This window comes from Argiope bruennichi, chromosome 6, assembly GCF_947563725.1.
Source record: "Argiope bruennichi chromosome 6, qqArgBrue1.1, whole genome shotgun sequence".
In the NCBI taxonomy this organism is placed as follows: domain Eukaryota; kingdom Metazoa; phylum Arthropoda; class Arachnida; order Araneae; family Araneidae; genus Argiope; species Argiope bruennichi.
Genome location: NC_079156.1, coordinates 47,173,068 through 47,196,078, shown reverse-complemented (window position 1 = coordinate 47,196,078; position 23,011 = coordinate 47,173,068). Strand labels below are relative to the sequence as shown.

General features: G+C 30.1%; 2 protein-coding genes across 2 annotated transcripts in view; one reads left to right on the top strand and one right to left on the bottom strand.

Annotated features, from left to right (window-relative positions):
* Positions 1-2,839, top strand: part of LOC129972948 (NK-tumor recognition protein-like) — an 88,667-nt gene extending 85,828 nt beyond the window's left edge. The window contains exon 20 of the mRNA XM_056087273.1: positions 2,556-2,839. The gene's annotated coding sequence lies outside the window, so the exon portion shown is untranslated. The remainder of the gene's footprint in view (positions 1-2,555) is intronic.
* Positions 2,840-8,982: 6,143 nt separating this feature from the next.
* The window catches only part of LOC129971176 (cytochrome P450 2B5-like), a 30,682-nt gene continuing 16,653 nt past the window's right edge, over positions 8,983-23,011 (bottom strand). The window contains exons 5-8 of the mRNA XM_056084709.1: positions 22,410-22,531; positions 20,302-20,557; positions 12,901-13,091; positions 8,983-9,216 (exon numbers count right to left, since the gene is read on the bottom strand). Of these exons, the coding sequence (XP_055940684.1) occupies positions 9,035-9,216; positions 12,901-13,091; positions 20,302-20,557; positions 22,410-22,531 (751 nt within the window). The 3' untranslated portion in view covers positions 8,983-9,034. The remainder of the gene's footprint in view (positions 9,217-12,900; positions 13,092-20,301; positions 20,558-22,409; positions 22,532-23,011) is intronic.

The window sequence follows — 23,011 nt, the reverse complement described above, 5'->3', positions numbered from 1 at the left end:
AAATTTATAATTATGTAATTTATTATGTATAATGCACGATTTTTTTAATAACTTATTTAAAGCCATATGGCAAAACTTCAAAATTTGAAGAAAATTCTCACTAAACAAATTTTCAGAAGTCACATGCTCAGTGCCTGTTCATTGCGTCTGTGTAATCGTTAGACAATAGCGTTAAACGAGATTTCTTTTTTAATTGCAATCAAAAATTGTTCATAAAGGTGGGTAATTTAAGGATGTGACAGAATGGCCGGAAATGAGTAATTGTGTTTGACCTTGAATCGTGCCCATACCCATGTAGTGAATAGTGATTCTGGAATTATTGGTGTTTTGCAGTCATAGTCGGAAAAAGATCCCAGCGGAAAGGGACTGGAGATGAATTTCACAATTTGTGAATCATTTCCCCTCCCCCAAATTTAAGAATTTTTGCATTCAGTAAAGGAAGCTTTATCCCAACCTATTAGCAGGAAATCATTGTAATGGGAATTGAATGCAATGAATATTGGAGTCAGGTACCTTGCAATAGGCCTTTGCTTCCACATGCATGTAAAATTTAAGAATTTTTGCATTCAGTAAAGGAAGCTTCATCCCAACCTATTAGCAGGAAATCATTGTAATGAGAATTGAATGCAATGAATATTGGAGTCAGGTACCTTGCAATAGGCCTTTGCTTCCACATGCATGTAAAATTTAAGAATTTTTGCATTCAGTAAAGGAAGCTTCATCCCAACCTATTAGCAGGAAATCATTGTAATAGGAATTGAATGCAATGAATATTGGAGTCAGGTACCTCACAATAGGCCTTTTCTTCCACATGCATGTAAAATTTAAGAATTTTTGCATTCAGTAAAGGAAGCTTCATCCCAACCTATTAGCAGGAAATCATTGTAATGGGAATTGAATGCAATGAATATTGGAGTCAGGTACCTTGCAATAGGCCTTTGCTTCCACATGCATGTAAAATTTAAGAATTTTTGCATTCAGTAAAGGAAGCTTCATCCCAACCTATTAGCAGGAAATCATTGTAATGGGAATTGAATGCAATGAATATTGGAGTCAGGTACCTTGCAATAGGCCTTTGCTTCCACATGCATGTAAAATTTAAGAATTTTTGCATTCAGTAAAGGAAGCTTCATCCCAACCTATTAGCAGGAAATCATTGTAATAGGAATTGAATGCAATGAATATTGGAGTCAGGTACCTCACAATAGGCCTTTTCTTCCACATGCATGTAAAATTTAAGAATTTTTGCATTCAGTAAAGGAAGCTTCATCCCAACCTATTAGCAGGAAATCATTGTAATAGGAATTGAATGCAATGAATATTGGAGTCAGGTACCTCACAATAGGCCTTTTCTTCCACATGCATGTAAAATTTAAGAATTTTTGCATTCAGTAAAGGAAGCTTCATCCCAACCTATTAGCAGGAAATCATTGTAATAGGAATTGAATGCAATGAATATTGGAGTCAGGTACCTCACAATAGGCCTTTTCTTCCACATGCATGTAAAATTTAAGAATTTTTGCATTCAGTAAAGGAAGCTTCATCCCAACCTATTAGCAGGAAATCATTGTAATAGGAATTGAATGCAATGAATATTGGAGTCAGGTACCTCACAATAGGCCTTTTCTTCCACATGCATGTAAAATTTAAGAATTTTTGCATTCAGTAAAGGAAGCTTCATCCCAACCTATTAGCAGGAAATCATTGTAATGGGAATTGAATGGAATGAATATTGGAGTCAGGTACCTTGCAATAGGCCTTTTCTTCCACATGCATGTAAAATTGCATTTCAAGTCCAGAGCTTGACAATATTAAATTATGCTTTTTTATGACTTTTCTTGGTGTGACTAATTTTTTTGTCTGTGATTGCAAATAAAAATTTCACAAAGATTTTTTTAAAAATTTAAATAAAAATTTGATTTTATATTTAATTTCATATGGACTAAATATATAGAATGCTACATTGAATTGTGAAATTAGGTTAAATTTCTCTACATCCATGAAAGGTATAGTTGTAGATTATGTGTATAAAAATTTATTAAAATTGTTATTAATATTATTAAAATTGAGGAGAGAATTGTGCCACAATTAAATTGAAATGCTTAGTTAAAATTTAAATAGAAATATTTAAATTAAAAAGCTGTTTTTTTTTAATTTTAAATTTTTAAAAACCATTTGTTTGATTATATTTTCATTGGAAAATACCAAAACCTTTCTTAGTTTTTAACATTAAAATTCTGTAAAAAAATTGCTCTGAATTAATTGTCTTCCTGTGTACTATTTTACCCTTCAGAGTATATTTATGATACATTTCAAAACCTTTGGTTAAATGTTTTGTCTTGTAGAGTGCTCATAGACTGCCTTATTTTTTTTGATTATAAATATAAATTATAATGAAATAATCAGCAGTTTAAATTCTGCTATTCCAATACATAATTTTTAATTATGAAAAATGAGTGATCTATATCTTTTTTGGTAGTTGATTTTGAAAAGTTTATGTATTGAAAAAAATATATATTGCAGTAATATTATGTCTTCTTTTTGTATTTTAATAGAAATTCTCTGAAGAAATTTAAGGGCATAGACAAAAGGGTGAATACCTGGAAACTATCTGGGGAAAATGATTTATCATAATTTTACCAACTCAACAGCAAAGCATATTTGAATTATGTTCATGAAAATTTGTATTCTTTTTCTATGGTTATTACTTTCTGTACTCTATTTTATCATTGTTCATTTTTTATCTCATTCTTTTAGGTTAGATTTTTGTATTTTATAACTAAAGAAACCAGGGTACTAATGGTAGCTCTACCATATTAATGTCATTAACTGAATGTGTAAAAATATAGCATTTCTTTCTTTCTTTTTTATCATTTGACTTCTGGAAAATGAAATAATTGATATTTTAACCTTTTGTATAGATTTGTAAATGTTTTTAAATGTATAAATGTGTACTATGTTTCTTTTTTATATAAATGTTTTTGAATGTGTAAATGTACATCATATTTTTTTATGTAAATGTTTTTAAATGTAAGTATTTATTGGATGCTTGAAAATCATTGGAATTCGCTCATTAGCTCTGAAATATGGACAATTTTTTTTCTGACAATAGTACTTAATAAAGTAATTATTTTTACATAGATATTAATTCGGTTTTGTTGCATTGACAACTTAATGTTACTTCAGTGCTGGATATTTGTTGCTATCTATAGCCTTTATGATGGCACCAATGTATTGTATTTTTTGTACAGCACTTATATATATATATATATATATATATATATATATATATATATATATATATATATAACTGCAAATTTTAAAATAATTTTACAAAAGTTTTTTTTTCAAAAAGTTTTTTAAGAAATTCTAAAATTTTTTTAAATATTTGAGATTATTTTTCTGGATTTACTTTTTCGAGAATTCCAGGAGATATATCTTCATTATAATAAATAAATAATATTATGCAAGAAGCTAATAAGAAATTTATCATAGCGCATGGCCCATTGTGCGCTCAACCAAGGGGCACTGTGGATAGCTTTGTGTCAGGAGCATTCACGGATGAAAAGTTACTGGCACAATTGTTATGTTATAAAAATCTTAAATATATAAAAAAATATCAAATTTGTGGAAACGGGAAGTATAAGACCTGTCCATTAGCAGGTAAAGAACAAATCAATAATGAAATTTCAAACCTACAAGTATTCTGTTAAAACAAAAACCTGATTTATCTTTTAAATTGTTCAGAATGTAATTTAAAATATATTGGCCAAACTAGCTCCGAACTCAATTTAAGAATTAATAACCATAGATCGGGTATTAAAAACTTTATAAAAGATAAGACTACTAACTTTAAACTAGGACACTTTTAAAACCCTAACTTTAATAATATAAATATCTACATTCTAGAAGACAATGTTAATGAAGACAATCTTAAAAGATTAGATCTAGGAAACATTTATATTTGTAACCTAAAAACTTTATTTCCTTATGGACTCGATAGTAAATTAAATGGAGAAGGTTACAGAGATTTAAACAATAACTGCATTTATTACAAATTTAATATATTTAAAGATTTTCTAAATAAAGAAAACTATACCAAAATATTTAAAAGAGGTAAAGGAAAAGGTTTCAATTTTCATATTCTATTTGATGAATTTCAAAATTACTGTAATCTGGAACACAATAGTCAAAACATTCACAAAATTAGGAAATACATTTTTGGTCTTAGAAATAATAAAATTAAATGGTTATTAAATAATAAATTTGGGGATTTAAAGTTTAAAAATTCATACACTAAATGTATAATTCTTGATCTAATTAAATGTAAGCTTAATATTGGCAAAAAGGATTTACTATTTAATAATAAAAATAAAGTTTACAAAGAATTCTGTGTAATAAAATTCTTGGATATTAACTTCGAAAAACTAAAATTACCTAAAATTGTATTTAATAATAATATATTTTTTCCTTAATCGGATAAAGCAACTGTTTCAATAGCGTTTAGTTATACATTAACTTTAAAGAAAAAAATTTGAAATTATAATTACTATAGCAAAAATTTAGTAAAATAAATAAAACAGATTGTTTCTGTAACAAAGAAAACTTTAAAGATTTTAAAGATGTGGATAAAGGTCATATTATTACATGTAATTTAAAAATTATTAAAACCAGCTCTTTAAGAGAATTAATGGAAAGAGGAACTAAATTTAGATTAAGAGAAAAAATAAACCATAATAAAATATTAATTTCTATTGGTAAATATTTGGATATTTTTATTGCTAAATTATCTAGAAAATACCATTGGCCTGTGGAAGGGTTCGGAGAACGGAAAGTGAAAATTTTAGAGGAAATAAAAATAAAAATGAATACAGATATTGACAGTTCTGAAAAACACAAGATTTATTTTAGTAAAAGATTAAAAAAAAGAAATGAAAAATTTTAAAGAAAAATTTGTTATTACAATAATAGATAAATCAACAAACAATTTCTGTTTTATTTGTAAATATTATTATAAAGAACTATTAATTAATGAATATAACTCTAATGCAACATATATTTTAAAGAACACGGGGAAAAAGGTTTAGATAAAAAAAATGCTAGCTTTCGCAAAAAAAAAAAAAAAAAAAAAAAAAAACTAAGACTTGTTCTTTAAATTATTCCAACAGTTAAATTTCATAAAAAGACCCCTTTAAAATTCAGATTCGTGACTTGTAGCACTGGCAGTTATAATTACTATACGGGAAAACATTTCTTTAAATACTTCAAAGTTATCCTGGACCAAATCAAAGATGAAGATAACTATATAATTAATAGTAACAAAGAAGTACTGGATTTTCTTAAAGATAACAACATTAATAAACTTAATACTTTTGATTTCGAAAATTTATACACCGATATACCTCATGTAGAATTAATAAATATCTGTACTTTTTATATATGAGGAATATTTAAATGAAGGTGTTATTCCTAAAATAACTGGCTAGAATTATGTAATTTTAATATTACTGCAAATTACGTTTTTAATTGAATTAATTTTTATAAACAAATAAAGGGCGTTCCAATGGGAACAGCTTTCTGAAGTGCTTTAGCTAATATTTTCTATGAGAAAAAAATAATTAAATATAATTTAATAAATGGGTGGAGGTACATTGATGACTTACTTTTGATAAACTTGGATGATGCCAATATTGTGATTAATTGCTATCCAAAAGATTTAAAGATTAACTTGAGGCTACCTTTTTGGATTTAAAAAGCGAAATAGCTAATGATAAAACAATAGTTGGTATATATATATATATATATATATATATATATATATATATATATATATATATATATATATATATGACTTACATTTCACCTTTATTATTCTGAATATTTTTTGCATTGTATTGTTCTTATTGATAATTATTTCCCACTGTATTGATATTCAAAATAAACTATATGTGTATTTATGTATCTTTCTGTTGCCTCGATTTTCCCTACTTTTTAATGTGCATGGATTTTAACATATTTTCACAATAATATCAAAACATCCCCCAAAATAATTTTTTTTTCAAGTAAATAACTTTTTAATGACACTAGCTTCATTTGGGTACATTTTTTAAAATAATTTTAATTGTTTTTAAAAAATAGTTTTGAAGGCAGTATATGTAATAATGATTTTTATATTATTTAAATTCAAAACAATATTGCTTTATCAAGTCTTTGATTTATGCGATCTTACTGCTGTTAAAAAAATGCTTTCTTTGGACTTAAAAACTTTAAATAAAAAAATTAAAAATACTTAAACTAAAGATTTTTTAAGTGAATAAGATTTTCATTTTATGGGTGTTAAATTTTGTGGTAATTCAATGTATTGTTTTATGTTGGCTTGAAAACAAAAAGTAAATTTTCATTTTTAAAATCTAAATACAGAGCTGGCCTTTTTTTTAAAAAAAAAAAAAAAAAAAAACTTCCTGAATTTGTTTCTATTAATTTGTTAAAACCAGAAATTTTTAAAATATTTTTATTTTCTTGTAAAATATTTAATCACATTTTTTTTTGTATTTTTTTGAAACTAAAGAATGAATATTCATGTTATTTTTCAGACTTTTATTAAATTTTGGAAGTGTTAAATATAAAAAAATAATTTTAATTTTAAACTTCAGAAGTAAGAAGTGATAAGATATATCTATATATATATGCAATGATATGTCTTAAATTAATTAATTAAATCATAATACATTTCCTGATTTTTATCTTAATTTAGCTCATATTAACTTTATTCTAAAATGTTTCTTATTTCTTGACCCAATCCCCACTTTATATTTAATTATTTTTAATACGCGCTCTAGAAAACTGACGACTTCAGCATTTTCTCACGCTCCGAATGAAGGCATAATAATCCCTAATGCTTGCAACACTGTTTTAAAAATATCTAAGATAACCTTTTCTAAGTTTGTACGTGTCAAAGAAATCTCTATCAAAATTTCATAGTAAAAACTTTCTATCTCTTTTCCACTTAATCGCGATGTAAATGGTTGTTATAATAAATTTGAGTATTGTGGTGTCAAAAGTGTCTGCACATATAGACGCTTTTTAAAATAAAACTCTTAATGCAGAACATAACATACAGACAGAAACATAATGAAATGAAAATGATTATTTTTTATGGTTGATGATGCCCAGAATCGGATTCTTTATCACTGATCATATCAACAAAAAATAATACTTTATTTTAATACTTACCGATTTATTTATCTCTAAGAAAAAATTAATTAGAACGCACGCAGATTTCAACCTTCTAGACTCGGCTTTCGTGCTTGCAACTTACGAAATCAAAATTTAATCTTTTCTTTTAACCCTTTCTAGGGCCGTGGGAAGTATGCTTCCCACCAAATTTTTTCAATCTTTGTATGAAATGATGTAGGTTGGCATAAGTTCTGACAAATTTTTTTTAGTAAGTCCGAAACTTAGATGCTTCAGTTCTTTATCTCAGACAAAATGATGTGTCTTGATTTGTTACTTAATTATTAATGAACCAAATGAATTAATTAATCAAATTAAATTTATCTAATAAGCTAAATGAATCCCTTTTCTTATTCTAATTTCAAGCCTAAAAATATTTTAACATAATATGACTAGAAAAAAATGGCCCTTTAAAGGGTTAAGAAAATATGTCTGTATTTCATTCATTTCTTTTTTGATTTTTAAATTTATAAAATATTCGGTGTTCAGTTGGTGAACTTTTTCGTCTAATAGGCATTTTCTTGAACATTATAAGTACCAGTGCAATTACTTTTAAGACTTAATTAAATTCTAGGCATTAAAACAGTTTCATTATGATTAAATATTTGTTAAGTCACAAGGCGGAAATAGTTGAGTAGAACTTTCTAAATTGTGGTTAACAACTTGGATGGCAATTTATAAATCCGGATATGAATTACTAAGTGTAATTCAGTTATAAATTTAACTAATTGGATTGAGACTTACTGCTTATTAATGATGAATTTTAAGTCATTCCATTTGAGTCAATTAAATTAATGTCGATATTCTCTAATGTGTATCCTTGCTTTTTGAGGGCAACTTTGTATTGCAGGCGAAATTCGTAATTGCACAAAAAATTTATTCGACGGTAAGACTTTTTAATGCATATACATTTTTAAATACATCATTTATTCCTGTGAGTTGTTTAATTTTTAATGCTTATCTATATTTATAAAAGCAAATGTTTTATTGTGTTTGCATTTCTGAAGCGTTTAGACAAATCTATCGCACTTACAATCATAAAATTTTTTCTTTGGCGATGGGAATATTTTTTTCGTTTGGTTTTTTAATTCATTGCTTTCTTAATGAATTCATTCAAATATTTTTTTTTTTCACTGGTCCTCGACTAAAAAAAGCGGGGCCAAATCGAGAAGTTTTATTTCTTTGATAATTTGTCCAGGAAAGAAATTAGAAAATCAAAAACCGTGATTATTATTTTTTTTAGCGCAATTTGACTTTTTTTGTTTCAATTTTTATCGTCTGCTCATCAGCCGACGATAACATTGTCACAAAGAAGTAAAAATGTGTAAAATTATTATTTTTTAGAATTCACTTAAGTTTTATTTTATGTTAAGGTAGGTTTACATTCGGCCAGTTATAAGAAGTTATATCCTCTCATTCAAAGAGCAAAATATGTTGGAATTAATCTATGATAGGTGATCCATTTTTCTACGCCAAAAAATGCGGGCAAATTCTACAGACGCATTCGCAGTAATGGGAAAAAATACTATACAGCAGCATGTTGTTGTTCCATCGGGACAAGTACTTGCCATCGACCGAACAGCATTTTTCAACCTGTCTACGCATGCGCTGCCTATTGGCCGTCTTATAACTGGCTGAGTGTAAACACAGCATTTTGATTTTGCTGACACGATCATGTCATGGGTAATGCCATGCGACTTCTACTGATATTGGATAATACTTTAAAAAAATGATATGCTTACGGGAACATAATATTGCTGATAATTTAATCACATTACATACAGAGACAATAGTAAAAGATTCAATTGTTTCGCTCTTTGAAACATAGTGCTTGCGGTACTAAGCGAGCAACCAATCCATTCACAATTTCGAATTCAGGTTTGACTCCTGGAGGGGTGGAAATTTCGAAATGTTTCACTGTTTCTGTGAAATAGAACAATATTTCCATCAGAGCTATTGTTTCACCTGGACAATTTCTCCTTCCTGAAATGGGGGAAAAATTCTTAATTGCATAATGTAGTTACAAATATTTTTTAATAATAGATTTCCAGTAACGATAGATTAATTTCTAATTGGGTTCTCATTTGCTTAATTAATTTCATTCTTCTAAAAAATGTAATCAAACTTTATATAAACCAACGACATTTTACTTACAATCTTTTTATTTTCAAAACAAAGTATATAAGTAAAATGTTGAATTGCTAAAAAATTTAACCTCGAAATTTTTAAGAATCTTCACGTTTCAGATCTCTCAGAATCCGAAAAACTGATATTTGGAATCAGGGCTATCTATTATTTGGATTTGTTTATCTGTGAAAATGGTAACTCAAAAACACACTGAGCTAGAGCAATGAAATTTGATGCATTGTTCTGCAATTAAATTTGTTTATTTTTTACAAAAATTCAAATGCCTCCAAGTGCTGTGGGTTGAAATATTCGTGTATCGCTCTTTTTTTGTAATTCTATATTGTTTCAAATTTGTAATATTGCTCTAGGTAAAGAAGATGGTTTTACATATAGCTTTGATGGATGGCGATTGTATTATCCCCGACCTTGGCGACAAACTTGGCAACCATTTTCCGACAAAAGCGAAAATTCCTGAAACTGCTGGAATTTTGGCGTAGTACCGATTAAGAGTGCACGTACGACATCCTTCTAGAATATTCAAGGTCCTATCACGGATGCTATAAAATTATTCGACAATTAGTAGTGAGTAGTCAGTTGAGTTGAGTGAATTTTCTCCGATCGGTTTGTGCTGTCACAGTTGTTTATTATTGATTTGTTGCTTATGTATTGCTAGTGTTGTTTTGTATACACTGCGTTTTCTACGTTGGTAGGTGCTTTCATGTAGAGTAAAGAGTTTTTGTTCAATATAATGAAGTTTTTAATTGTACACCCACCGTACGTACGTACGCGTACGAATTTTTTATTTTTCTTAACACTACTAACCATTGGATGAATTTCGTACATGTGGTATAAAGAAAACTGAGCATAAATTTTAGGTATATGTCTTTTTATCAATTTGGACTATAACTGGTACAATTCCGCAACATTGCTAGCGAGACTATTTGCTGAATATCATTTATCTAAATACTTGCGTTCAGAAATTATCGTGTTTAGATACTCGTAAATATACAAACAGTCAGATTGCCAGCCTCTTTGTGGACAACATTCTAATGCAGATTTATGATTCTAAAGGTAAATTTATTTAAATAATTTCATTCATCTATAAAACTTATGCTTTCGTATTAACATGAACATGGATAAATGAACAGATAAAATTCTCAAGCACAGATTTCCTCCACAATTTTATAAAAATTTCCAAATTTGGCTTAAAAGCAATATGACTACTTCCATGCAGTAGCTCGTTATGGTTTTGAGTTATAGTATTCAGAAACATAGCAATATAATTCTAAACGTGCATTTTTCAATCTCGGGTAGTTTTGAAACGGAAATACCTAACAAAGCTTTGAGAACAATTTTTTTTCTGATGATTATAATAGTTTTTCTCTATATATTAGATATATGACATAGAAAGGTTTATGTGTGTCTGTTGAGGCTGTAAGAAGATAAACAATTAGGTCTACCTAGAACTACTAAATTTGGTATAAGTAAACTTTGGATAGTAAAAATGTGAACCACAAAGAGATTTTTTTGCGAATTTTCATTAATTTAAAATTAAGAAAATTTTGATGTTCTCCCACAATCAATTCCACTGTCATTATACAAAATTATTTTAAAATCATATTACAATTAAAAAAAATATTTTTCCAATGATGTCAGTTTATTTTTCAAGCAATATTTCCCTTATATATTATTGAATTTTGAATAAGATTCTGAAACATTAATTTTAATTGTTGTGATGGCAGCCTAAATGATTTCATAATTTCATTAAATTGCTTGTATTTCCTTTCTTCAAAAATATTTTACAACTGAAATTTTCCGCAATGACCTAAAAGCATAAATTTTTTTAAATATAAAACATATTTTATTGGTATAATATTTTGCGTTTAATTTGAGCGAAATTTCAAAACAATCATTTCCAAAATATAACATGCTGCATTACTTTCGTTTATTTCAATAAAATGCATTTCATTAAAATTAATTTGACATAACTAACAAACTATTGTGATTTCTCAAACACAAAATTCCCAAGAATTGTTATACTATATCCAGGATGTTTCCCAGCATTCAGGAGATCTCATAACATCGTGTATGCATCATAGAATATCATATGCTAATTAGATGAATTGGTTGATTGCTGAATGTCCTATCTATTTGTTAATTCCGTTTCAAAAACTGTACCTAGTCTTTTATTTTTTTAAACTTTCCTTGAATCAACATTGCACACTCATAAAGTCTGCACTAACATTTTCTTAAACAAAACTGAAATTTTTTAGTATTTCTTTAATTCATTATTATGAATGTTGCAATCAATTTTTACTTAAATTTCCCAACAGATGGCGCCATTCGTTTGGAAGCAAAATCTAATTAAAAATTAATTAATTTATAACTAAGCTTTTTGAAAATATGAAAATATTAAAGTAGCACATTTTCATCAAGTTCAGTATTTTAAAACTCTATTACATCCGGAATTGAGTGCAACATCGATTGCAAAATTTCATCTTTTAATTGACAAATTAAATTAACCCTTAGCTGAGATGTCCTAGTATGGTTCACACATCGAATAACTATATTTTTGAAATGATACTCTAAAATTAAGTTATTCACAGATGTTATAATTCGAAATATAAATTAAGAAGAATCCATAAATATCTCATGTGTTCCAGAGAATCATAGAATTAATAACGATAATATTTTTCAAAGTTTAGATAGCAGAGAAAATTACGCAGTTAAGAAGTTAAAGCGTTTAAAATACCAAAAAATTGCACAAAATATTATCGTTACACTCGAAACTTCGAAAATCGTTCAAAATATCGAATATTTTTTTATTGCTTAATAATGTTTTCTGATTCTTTAGCTTTCAAACGATACCAAGATATTGCAAATATTCCAAATATTTCTCGAGTTATAATTATTTTTCTTGAGGTGCTTTCATTGAAAACTCTAGTTACGGTGTTTTTAAAACTCATTTTATGAAGAATGATATTTTTCCACTATGTTGCTTCATTCAAACAATCATAACTCAACAAGAAATGAACCAAATACAGTTATTTATATATCAAAATAATCTGTAGGAAATAGCGGATGTTTTGTGCCTTAATCAAAGTTATATTTATAGAAATAGATTTTTAATAGCTGTTTAAAAGTTAAAATTATAGAAAAAATCTCGCTTTTTCTATTTATCGCTGATGAAAAAATTGTAAAAAAAAAACTATATATTTTTATAACTTGATTGTGGCAGACAACATGAAGACTCATATTAGGCATCATTTCCAACTGGAATTGTGTGTCTGTTCAAATTAGAATTTAAGATATCATGTTTCAAAAAATAGGCTAATTAGCTCATTAAATATTATTTAATTAATTAATAATTAGTGTAATATGGTTTTTTCTCACTGAAATGAGTTTAAACATATATTAATAACCTACTGTGAAAAAACTGGATTTTTAAAGTTAAAATTTAAAAAAAAAATCTTCAAGTGTGTACGTACACCTTAATAATTTTTCACGATGTGCATTTCAATTCTACGAAAAAATACATACCAATGGAAAAGGGTACATAATGTGTAGAAGGTTTAACAAGTTGTGTTCCATCAGCTGATAAGAATCTTTCTGGCTTGAATACTTCTGGTTCATCCCAGTAAGCTGGATCATAGTGGATAGCCCAGAGGTTAGCAAAGATTTCTGTGTTCTTTGGAATAACGTATCCTTTCACAGGTATATCTTGGCTTGCACTAGTTAAAAAAAAATTCGAATGGAATTTCTTTCAATGAAATCCTTCATGACTTTATTGATTTGAATGCAAACAAAGTTGATAAAAAAGGATTACTATGGAAGTTAGTTAAGATTCCTTTTATATAAGGGCGGATAAAATGAAAAAGGAACAGAAGTTTCAGAATAAAGTGGAATAGTGTATTGTTACAAAATTTTTTTACAAATACCGCCAGTCAATCGTAATAATGCAGCCCATTTAATCGCTAGTTCAGCAACTTGCTTGCTGTCTAATCCTCTAATTCTGTTACTTGTTGGCGACTCCGACTATCTCACACACGACTTCGCTGCAGCTTCAGAGTGCCTGTTTTTTATAGTTCTGGGAGGCGGGGCTGGAATCTTCTAGACCAATCAGGGCGTATTTGAGTGTATCTTGGTTCCGTTCCGTTAAAGTCGTGAAACTTTTCGAACTTTCCAGTATGATCCATTTTGTCGCCAAATGCTTGCCAAGTTAGTCGCCAAGCTCTGAGTTCATTTACGTGGCGCCTGCTCAGCACGCACAGGACAGTAGTACAACGGTCTTTCTTACGATGACACTAGTCGTGCTGGGAAGCAAAATTACAGGTTTGTAACAGTATGTTTAAATGTAATCACTAAAATGATACAAGCTCTTGTTCCGTTATTTCACCAAGCAGCAAAGACCATTTTCGTAGAAGTCATTTGTTTGTGACTGAAACCGGTATTTTGAATAGTGCTCAAGATTTCACAGTCCGAGCTGGGAGTATCCGACATTAGAGTATCTATATTTCAAATTAATAGCGCGATAGGGTTGTTTTCTTTCATTCAAATTTTACTGAATAGTTCAGATAAGAAACAACATTTAATTCATCTAAATGTTACTTTCCTTTCCAATAAATCTGCAAGGTTTTCAGATTTATTATATTTCGTTTCATTATGAGAATTCTTTGACTAAAATTGGATTAACGGTTAAAATAAATTTAGTAAAAACATAGGCAACAGTTATCGATATTTTTGCTATATAAGCATACTAAGAAGATACTACATACTAAATACATACTAAACATACTACTACTATACATACATACTAAACATACTACTACTATACATACATACTAAATACTACATACTACTACTACATACTAAAATACTACTTGGCTGCTTTGCTGCAGCCAAATTAAGTTAATTCATTATAAATTAATAGAGTGCAAGCCACATTGTTATTGGTTATGAGATCTATATTTCGTCTAAAACTCCAGAAATAAATCGCTAGTCAGTGTAATGGTTTTATTCCCCTGCGGTGAATAGCATATAAGCCAGTAACAGCGCTTCTACCCTAACAGCTATTTTGGCAAAATCGGATCGTTACTGGACTGCTAACCAAAAGGTCCCAGGTTCTATCCTAGCGCGTCCCTTACCTCTAAACCCCCTACCCCGCAATGTAAAAAACTAAGCAAATTTTGAGTATAAAAATTTTATGGCCTCACTGTCTGGAGATCGGAAAAGAGTTCTGTAGGTGAGACCATAAAACAGAGACCATGCTTATTGGGCCGGGTATAAGTGCTGCGACCTGGTGTCAGAAACTTCATTAATTGCGCTGTACCATTCAAAACAAACAGCGTGTACTGTAATCCAATGGCGATGTATTTCTTCATGATAAAGCTTGTAGGGATCGTAGCGCCATCTTTTATTCATGTCATTCTAAAGCTCTACCTATCTACTTTCCCTAATACAATCTATGTTAATACTTCGCCCGGGGAATCCCCGTTCTATGTATACGTGCGCTAAGCAGTGATGCTCCAATAGTTGTTAGTGTAATAAAGAGTTTATATTTCTAATAGCGATGGAATGCTTTATACAACACTCTACATGAACATCACCACAAGCTTTTCTGCATGCTGCTGCGTTGACGATGGAACTACTTTAATAATTTAAGTGGGTAATTTTTGAGATTCGCCTTATTGCCTGAATTTTTGCTGACGGGTGCTAACAATAATTTTCCTAGATGGAATAAATTTTCTGATCAAAAATCTATTGATGATGAGAATGATGTCGTGTCCGCGTTATCACGGAAAGGGGGTGCAGTAGCTTCTGAGGGTAAAGACCCCTGAGCATCCGAGGGCAGAAGTCTGACTTCTAGCTCATATGAAGATGTCACACACACATTCGCTTGCACAACCCCTTTTGACAGGGGGGCACATCACACACCTTACAGATAGAACACAGATGAAGAACAACCATGCCCGAACCGGGATTCGAACTCACGACACCCAGATCACGGGGAAGATGCGTTGCCCCTATGCCAGGACGCCGGCCCCGAAAATCAATTGAAAATGATTAAACACACACACACACACACACACACACACACACACACACACACACACACACACACACACACACACACACACACACACACACACACACACAACTGACAGAGGACATTAGTGTCCGGTTTAATAGCTTGTCTCGGCATCAGAGTATGCAGAAGGCATAGAAAAGCTGGAGGAAGGCTGAGATAAATGTCTGAGTAGCGATTCCATAGAAAAAAAAAGCTCAGGTATAGAGATGCATAATCCACGATTTTTTGAATAAGAAATAATATTGCTATTGTTATTTTTAAATATGCGTTCCAAATATCTGTTATTTCAATCATATTATTAATTAAAAATTAATACTTAATATTAAATATAAGATTTATTAATTGTAATTAATACTTAATTTACTAATTTAATTAACGTGTGATTGAATTAATTTATCTGTTTCAGCTTACTTCTTAAATTTTTTTTTCTCAAAACTATTTATTTAATTTATTTATTAGAGTGAACCATTTTCTGGAAAAGATGAGTTAAAAATATGTCATTTCTTTAAAATGTTTACTTTAGTCCTATATTCTACCAATAGATGGCGCCAGCAGTAAACAGAGTACATGTAATCAAAGTCAATCATGTCACGAGCAATTAAAAATGATCTGTATGGAATAGTGCATCATCAAATACGAATAGCGGTCACTCCCGTAAAGTGGAGCGGTGACTTCGCACTTTCCAGTGAAGCCTCGCACCTTCCGGTGAAATCACCGCTCCGATAAATTTCAGTGATATGCAATTCAATGATACGATACGATAATTCCAATAACCGGTCCGTTCACTTTTCAATCCAACCACAGATTTCTTTCGAGAGCTTCCATTGGACAGATCGTATCGTCAGCGCTCCGGCAAATTTCAGTGATATTGTATCGATTGTTAGTTTATATCGTGATCCAAAACCTGTAATCGAAATATCATCAGTAAGATCGTATGAAGGATTTGAATCACACCCCTCTTTGAAAAGTATTGATCACTTGCATTTGTGAATTTTTGTTATTGGTTACGTAATAACCGCTCTGAAAATATTCGTCATCCCTACTCAGGTATCGAAATATGCTATAAAATGAATTTTCTTTTATTAACTTGAAAAAAAAAATGTTTAGATAATCAAACGTTCTTTACTTATATGATGACTTTTAAATTGTGTAAACGTAAAACTTATTTAACTGTAAAATATCTGTTTTTTGCGATGTAAATTATTAATCAACAATTATTTCACTCATAAAATATTACCGATTGCAATTTGTCGACAAAAACAAATTTATATGATGTGGCATCGTTTTAGTTACACTAAAAGAGATCATTCGCATATCTATCAAACACGTTAAATTAACCTAAATATTATACATTAATACTTCAATTTTCAGATTCTACATTCAGCATTATAACTATGTAAGCGGATAAATTTTTTTCTTCTGCCAATTATTCAATGATAAAAGCTATACAATTTCAAATACTCCTAAATTTTTAATAGATTTTGGATGAAGGTGTCTTAATAAAATGATAATTCAAAAGTTGTTCGTGGAACATTCGTACTGTTATGGAAATTTTCCAAAAATCGGCAAAGTTAAAGGGTCCGGTGCAATGGGTTTATGGTGAAAGAATTCAACAAGCTCTATAACAAATAACGGCGCTTTATTCTATATGAAAGTAAACACAATGACAACAAAACTCAGCCAAAGCGTTCATAAGAACAAGATATTCAGCATACTATAGAATAAAAGCGACAAATCAATAATAGACAGCAAAAACTTGCTCAAAGAGAATTCGCTCAACTATTAACATTGGCTCAACTCAAAGAACTGACTATTCAGCACATGACACGTCAACTAATTTAGTACTGACTGATTACTGACTTAAAACAGCTCTGTCTTTCGGCTTTTTATGTTTTCAATGACAAAACAAAGATGGTTCTAGAAAGATCAATATTATTTGTGTCCTAATGGATCTATCGCTAAGAATATAGTTGTTTCTAAAATTTTCGATTTTGTAGCCAAGTTTGTTGTGAAGGTCGAAGGTCATTGACTAGGCATCCATTCACTGTCCATCTGTTGTGTAAAACTGTCTTCCTTATTAGGAGATTTACTGTCTTGAGAAGCAACTTTACAAATTTCGTAATAAGGTATAACACATTGAGAAAAACCAATGCATATAATCGAGGAAAAAAAATATCTTTCATTTTTCATTCATTTTTTCCTTATCATCAAATACATTTTTCATTCCGAGGGAAAAAAAGTATTTGATGATAAGGACAGGCTTCAAAATTCATAAAAGTGTTCTTCTAACATGAAATAATATTCAGGTATAATCGATATAAAACTTAATGTGCTCTATGTAAAGAACGTTTTGATAATGATTATGCTAAACGATACACGAATATAAAACATCCTGAATTAGAGCAGCAAAATCGGGTAGCTCTGGTCTTGCAAGTAAGAATGAAGAAAGAGAAGAGTCCATGGAATTAATTTCACCAAATTTTCCTGTGCTTGAAGTGATTGAAAAGAAAGACTGTTGTTAGAAAATTGTTTTCAGTGCAATACTGGAAAAAGCAAAAGACTTTTTCTTCTTTCTGAATTGGAGAAAATTTATGAAAATAGAGAAACGATTAATTTTGTTCTTGTTTTGTTTCCTTGCGTCTGCAGTGTCTTAGGCCTTAATTCTTTTTTTTTTATAGTTATAGTTTGTAAAAAAATTTGCTCACATTAAAAAAATTAGCTAATTAAGACAACTTTTTAGCTAATTAACAATTAATTGCCTGTAATTAAAAGTAAAAATAATTATTTTGAAGCTAAATTACTTGCCCTTCCATCTGGTGAAAAGTTTCTGCCGGCGTCCCAAATGTGAAGTCACTTTTGATTGTTTGCGAGATTTTATAGAACCTCAGAATACTCAATTTCTCCTCAATGATAGAGAACTCTCAAGGCTAATGTCCCTAGTTTTGCATCATTTTTTTTGCTGCTTATGAGTTGTTGATGTTTTTATGTGCTGTTTTTTGTACGCTTCAACTGTGCTTTGCTACCTGTATTTTAACCTGTTAACCGGGTATGACGAAATATTTCAATGGGGAAAGAGCTGAATATAAGTTCATTAGCTGGTTAGCAGGTTAATGCCTTCTATAGAATAAAGCATTGTTATTCGTTATCAAGATTCTGAACTTTTTACTGCACACACATAGGATGGTTTTTCTGTAGCAATATATATTAAAACGCTGTGATTAGGGATTGCAATACCGGTATTCCCTGGATACCGAATACCGGTATTTTGAGCCATTTGTACAATTTTGTAATACCGGTATTCACAAGTTTAAATACCGGTTTTTCGGTATTTACTAGACATTTTTAAAATTGTCTCCACTATATGTTCAGGGATCGCCAACATAACAAAATAGTACACGTTTTTGTATTTATGTCTCCCTAACGGGCGAAATGAATTAACTAATGAATGGCTTAATTAATTGCTTAAATCTAAATTAGAGAAACATGGATTATCCCTGAAAGAAGAAATTTTATCCATAATGACTGATGGAACAACAGTTATGAAAAGTTGGAAAGTTGATGGGTGCAAATCAGCAATTGTGCTATGCTCATGGAATTCAGTTAAGAGTAATAGATGTATTATACCAAAAAAAGAAAGAACAGAAGAATCCAAATACTGTGGATATAGAAATATCGGATTCCAACTTTGAAGAGAGTAAGAGTGAGAGTGATATTGACAATGAAGATAATGACAATGTAATTGTTGAAGAAGATATTGCTAATGAGGCTGAAATATTAACCCATCAAGAATTGCTTCCTATAATATATAAAGTTCGAAAAATTGTGAAGATATTTAAACGTTCTTCTAAAATAGATGACATATTACTAAAATACATACTAACTGAAAATAAAACAGAATATACGTTAATATTAGATTTTAAAACACGTTGGAACCGTTTACTCCTAACAGCACACATCACTATCTGAAGATTATATATTACATTCAAAAATCGCACAGAAGAAAGGCATATCGAAATAGAAAATGTCTTATGCTATTTACATAATTATAATGATTTTAAAAATGAAAATGAAAAAGAAGAAAAGAAAATAACCAATTCAAATCTGATTAAGTTTATAGTAAATTTTCTTAAAATTTTTTACCCACAAACCTATCCACATTCAAAAGAATTCGGTTCAGTTATCGAAGATTATGATGACACTAATGTCGATAGTGAAAAGGAATTGTCTCTTGAACAAAAATTAGAATTAGCGATAAATAAGAAAATTTCAACGAACCAAAATACAATAAAGAAATCAACTATATTCAAAACCATCTGACGAGAAATCAATTTATTTGAAGATGAGGGATTTAGAGGTAAATACTTGGAAAAAGTATATCGCGCATTGCTAACAGTGCCACTAACTATAGTAGATGCCGAAAGAGCGTTTTCAACAGCTAGTAATTTTTGCACAAAATTACTTTTCAGGCTTAAAGACTGTACAATGGATGCATTATGTTTTTTAAGATCACATTTCAAAAATTTGTAATAGTACCACAGACTGAATAGTGATATTTACAATTTTTTGTGATTTAAATAAATAAGTTGTTCCTTTACTTTTTTGTGATTCTTTATATACTGTTATAATTTATAAGTTCCATATTATTTTTTGTGATATTTACACTCTCCTATGAAATTGGCAAATAAAACAAAGAAACACCTTGTTTTCTTTTTTTTTTCTAAAATTTCTAATACCGGTATTAAAACCGGTATCCCGGTATTAAGATCTAAAAAATACCGAATACCGGTATTGAACTTTTGGTCCGGTATTGCAATCCCTAGCTGTGATAGCATGATATAAATGCATTTACTTACAATCTTGTTCCACTGAGTGGAACTATGCTTCCATATCGTTGTCCTTCCATGATCACTGCAAATGTGTAAGGAATCTTATCCCTTTCATCATATCTCGCTCTTCCATCCTTTCCAAAGGCCTCAATCAGCTCTTTATATACCTTATCTTGAACATCCTTATGCTGGCACATCAGTCGGAATAACCATGTTAAAGAGCTGAAAATCGTATCACTTCCACCCAGCAGAAGAGCAGTTAGATGGCCTCTCAACTCGGTTTCTGAAATGAAATATGTATTAGGATTACTTAGGTTCTTTTTAATATGAATATAAAAGCAGAGGTTTTAATAAAAAAACAATAAAATTCTTAAAATAATTCTAAAAAGTAACAAAAAAAAAAAAAAACCCATCCTGTTTTCAGAAAGATTTGTTTTTATTTGTTCTTAAAAATATGGATATAATCATGAGAAATTGGCATAAATACTTTAATTATGTGGTTCCTAAGGAGTGAATAGCGAATGTATTTTCAGTAAGTCGTAATCAGATCATGAATGTATATGTATCTTATTCACAATTTGCAAAAATGCTATATGAGCTCAAAATCTTCATCAAGACATATAGTAACAATATCATAGAAAAAAAAACGCAATACGCAAACAAGTGATTCGTGTCAACTTGGATTAACTTTAAAAAATTTAATGTTCTGTTTTGTTTTGGATGATTTTTCACCCATCGTATGATTTCTAATGATTATAGAAAAAAAAATCTTCATCCCTTCTTAAACAACAAACAACTGCCGACCTAATTTTGCATCTTTGGTATAATTTTCCAAATTTTCAGAAATTTTTAATTAGCAGTTCACTTTTTCCAACACATTTTAAAAATTGAAACTAAATCTCCTACATCCCACATTCTATATCATTTATTTTCAAATTTTTTTGAAGTATTATTCTAGTATTTCTATCTAATTTAAAATAAGAACGATCAAAAATACCTTCATTGATTGGAATTTTAATTGATTATTTTTTAAACTATTCCTTTTTTTAGTTCTCTCTCTCTCTGTATATATATATATATATATATATATATATATATATATATATATATATATATATATATATATAAAGCGCTTGGGTGTACCGCAGATTTGTACAGTTTGTTAATAACTGTTTGGCAACAGCTTGCAATTTTGGATTGTTTACATGTTTGAGTCCTCGCCCTGTTGCTTCAATTCCTGTTTGAAGTATTCAACTCAAAAAACAAACTTTTAGAGCACGCTCACTTACAATCACCAATAAATTCCGTCTTTTAAAATTTTGATTCAAAAAATTGCTTTTCATAATCACTTTTTGAAACAATTTCAGTCGTTTTCATTGCATTGATGATGATACCGTTACCAAGCATTGACGACGGCGTTACCAAGGAAAAGGAGTACAATAGCTTCTGTGGGTAAAGACCCCTGAGCACCCGAGGCTTCTAGCTCAAATGAAGATGACATACAGACATTCGTTTGCACAACCAGTTTTTACAGGGAGGTTCTTTCACACACCTCACAGATAGAACACAGGGTGAAGAACAACTACGTCTGAACCAGTACTCGCACGCGGGACGTCCAGATTAAGCGGCGGTCCAACGACCTGCCACCTCACGGATTTGGTCATAAATCTGACATCCAACCCACTGGGGGACCACACTCCCCCTTCGTCCGTGGTACGCCTGTAGTACGCCTGTAGTTTCCCGCAAAATGTCGGTAGATGGATAAACATCAAAGAACCGGAAAATTTGTTTGGGCTATGGGGGGGAAGTGAGTCAAAGAAACTGAGGGTTTTGAGCGGTCGAAAGGGGAACGCGTGCCGTCTGAAGATTTCTCGGGTCGTGGGTCCGCTGCCACAGGCGGGGGTAGAACCACGAAGGAAGGGGGACAGTTTTATGACCACATCTGTGAAGACCATCCGGCCGTTGGACCGCGGCTTTACGGGTAAAACGCACTACCCCCTAAGCCAGGACGCCGGCCTTTCATAGCATTATTTATGTTTTTCTGGTTTCAATTTCATTAACCTTCTTCATGTCATTGGCTATACCGTAAAGATACTTTTACTGTTAAATAAAATATTATTAAAAGTTTTTATTACCTGAAAAGTAGTGTTTTTTTCTTCCAGATTTCGACATCTCAGAAAGTGTCTCTAAATATGAATTGATGAAGTCTCTCTGGTTCATGTATTCTGGCACAGTTTTATGATAATTGATTTGTTCTCTAAAGAGTAACAAAAAGATGTTTCAGAACTCATCAGACTTTATAGATAAAGTAAATAAAGCATAAAGTAAATAAAAGTATTAAAGTATTAAAGTAAATAAAGCATAAATTGAATGTAAGAAAGTTTAATTTTATTTTTATTATTTTAATTGTTTCATATAATACTTGCATGTCGATATTCATTGAAGGTAAAAAAGCACCATCAACGAAATTTATAACTTTTGACTTGATAAATCTATAGAACTATTGTAATCATTCAAAAATTCGAATCGAGAATTTGTTGAATCTCTACGTTTCAGATCCTCCGTCCGACAAATGCAGTTTTATAACTATGTCTGACTGTATATCGCTCTATCTGTCTGCCTGTGAACGCAATAAAAGTTTGTCTGCGAAGAAGCTAGAAGAATAAAATTTTATCATCTAGAAAGTAAATCTGTTGCAAATTTTTAACCATGACCGTGAAAGAGCTGATCATTCATT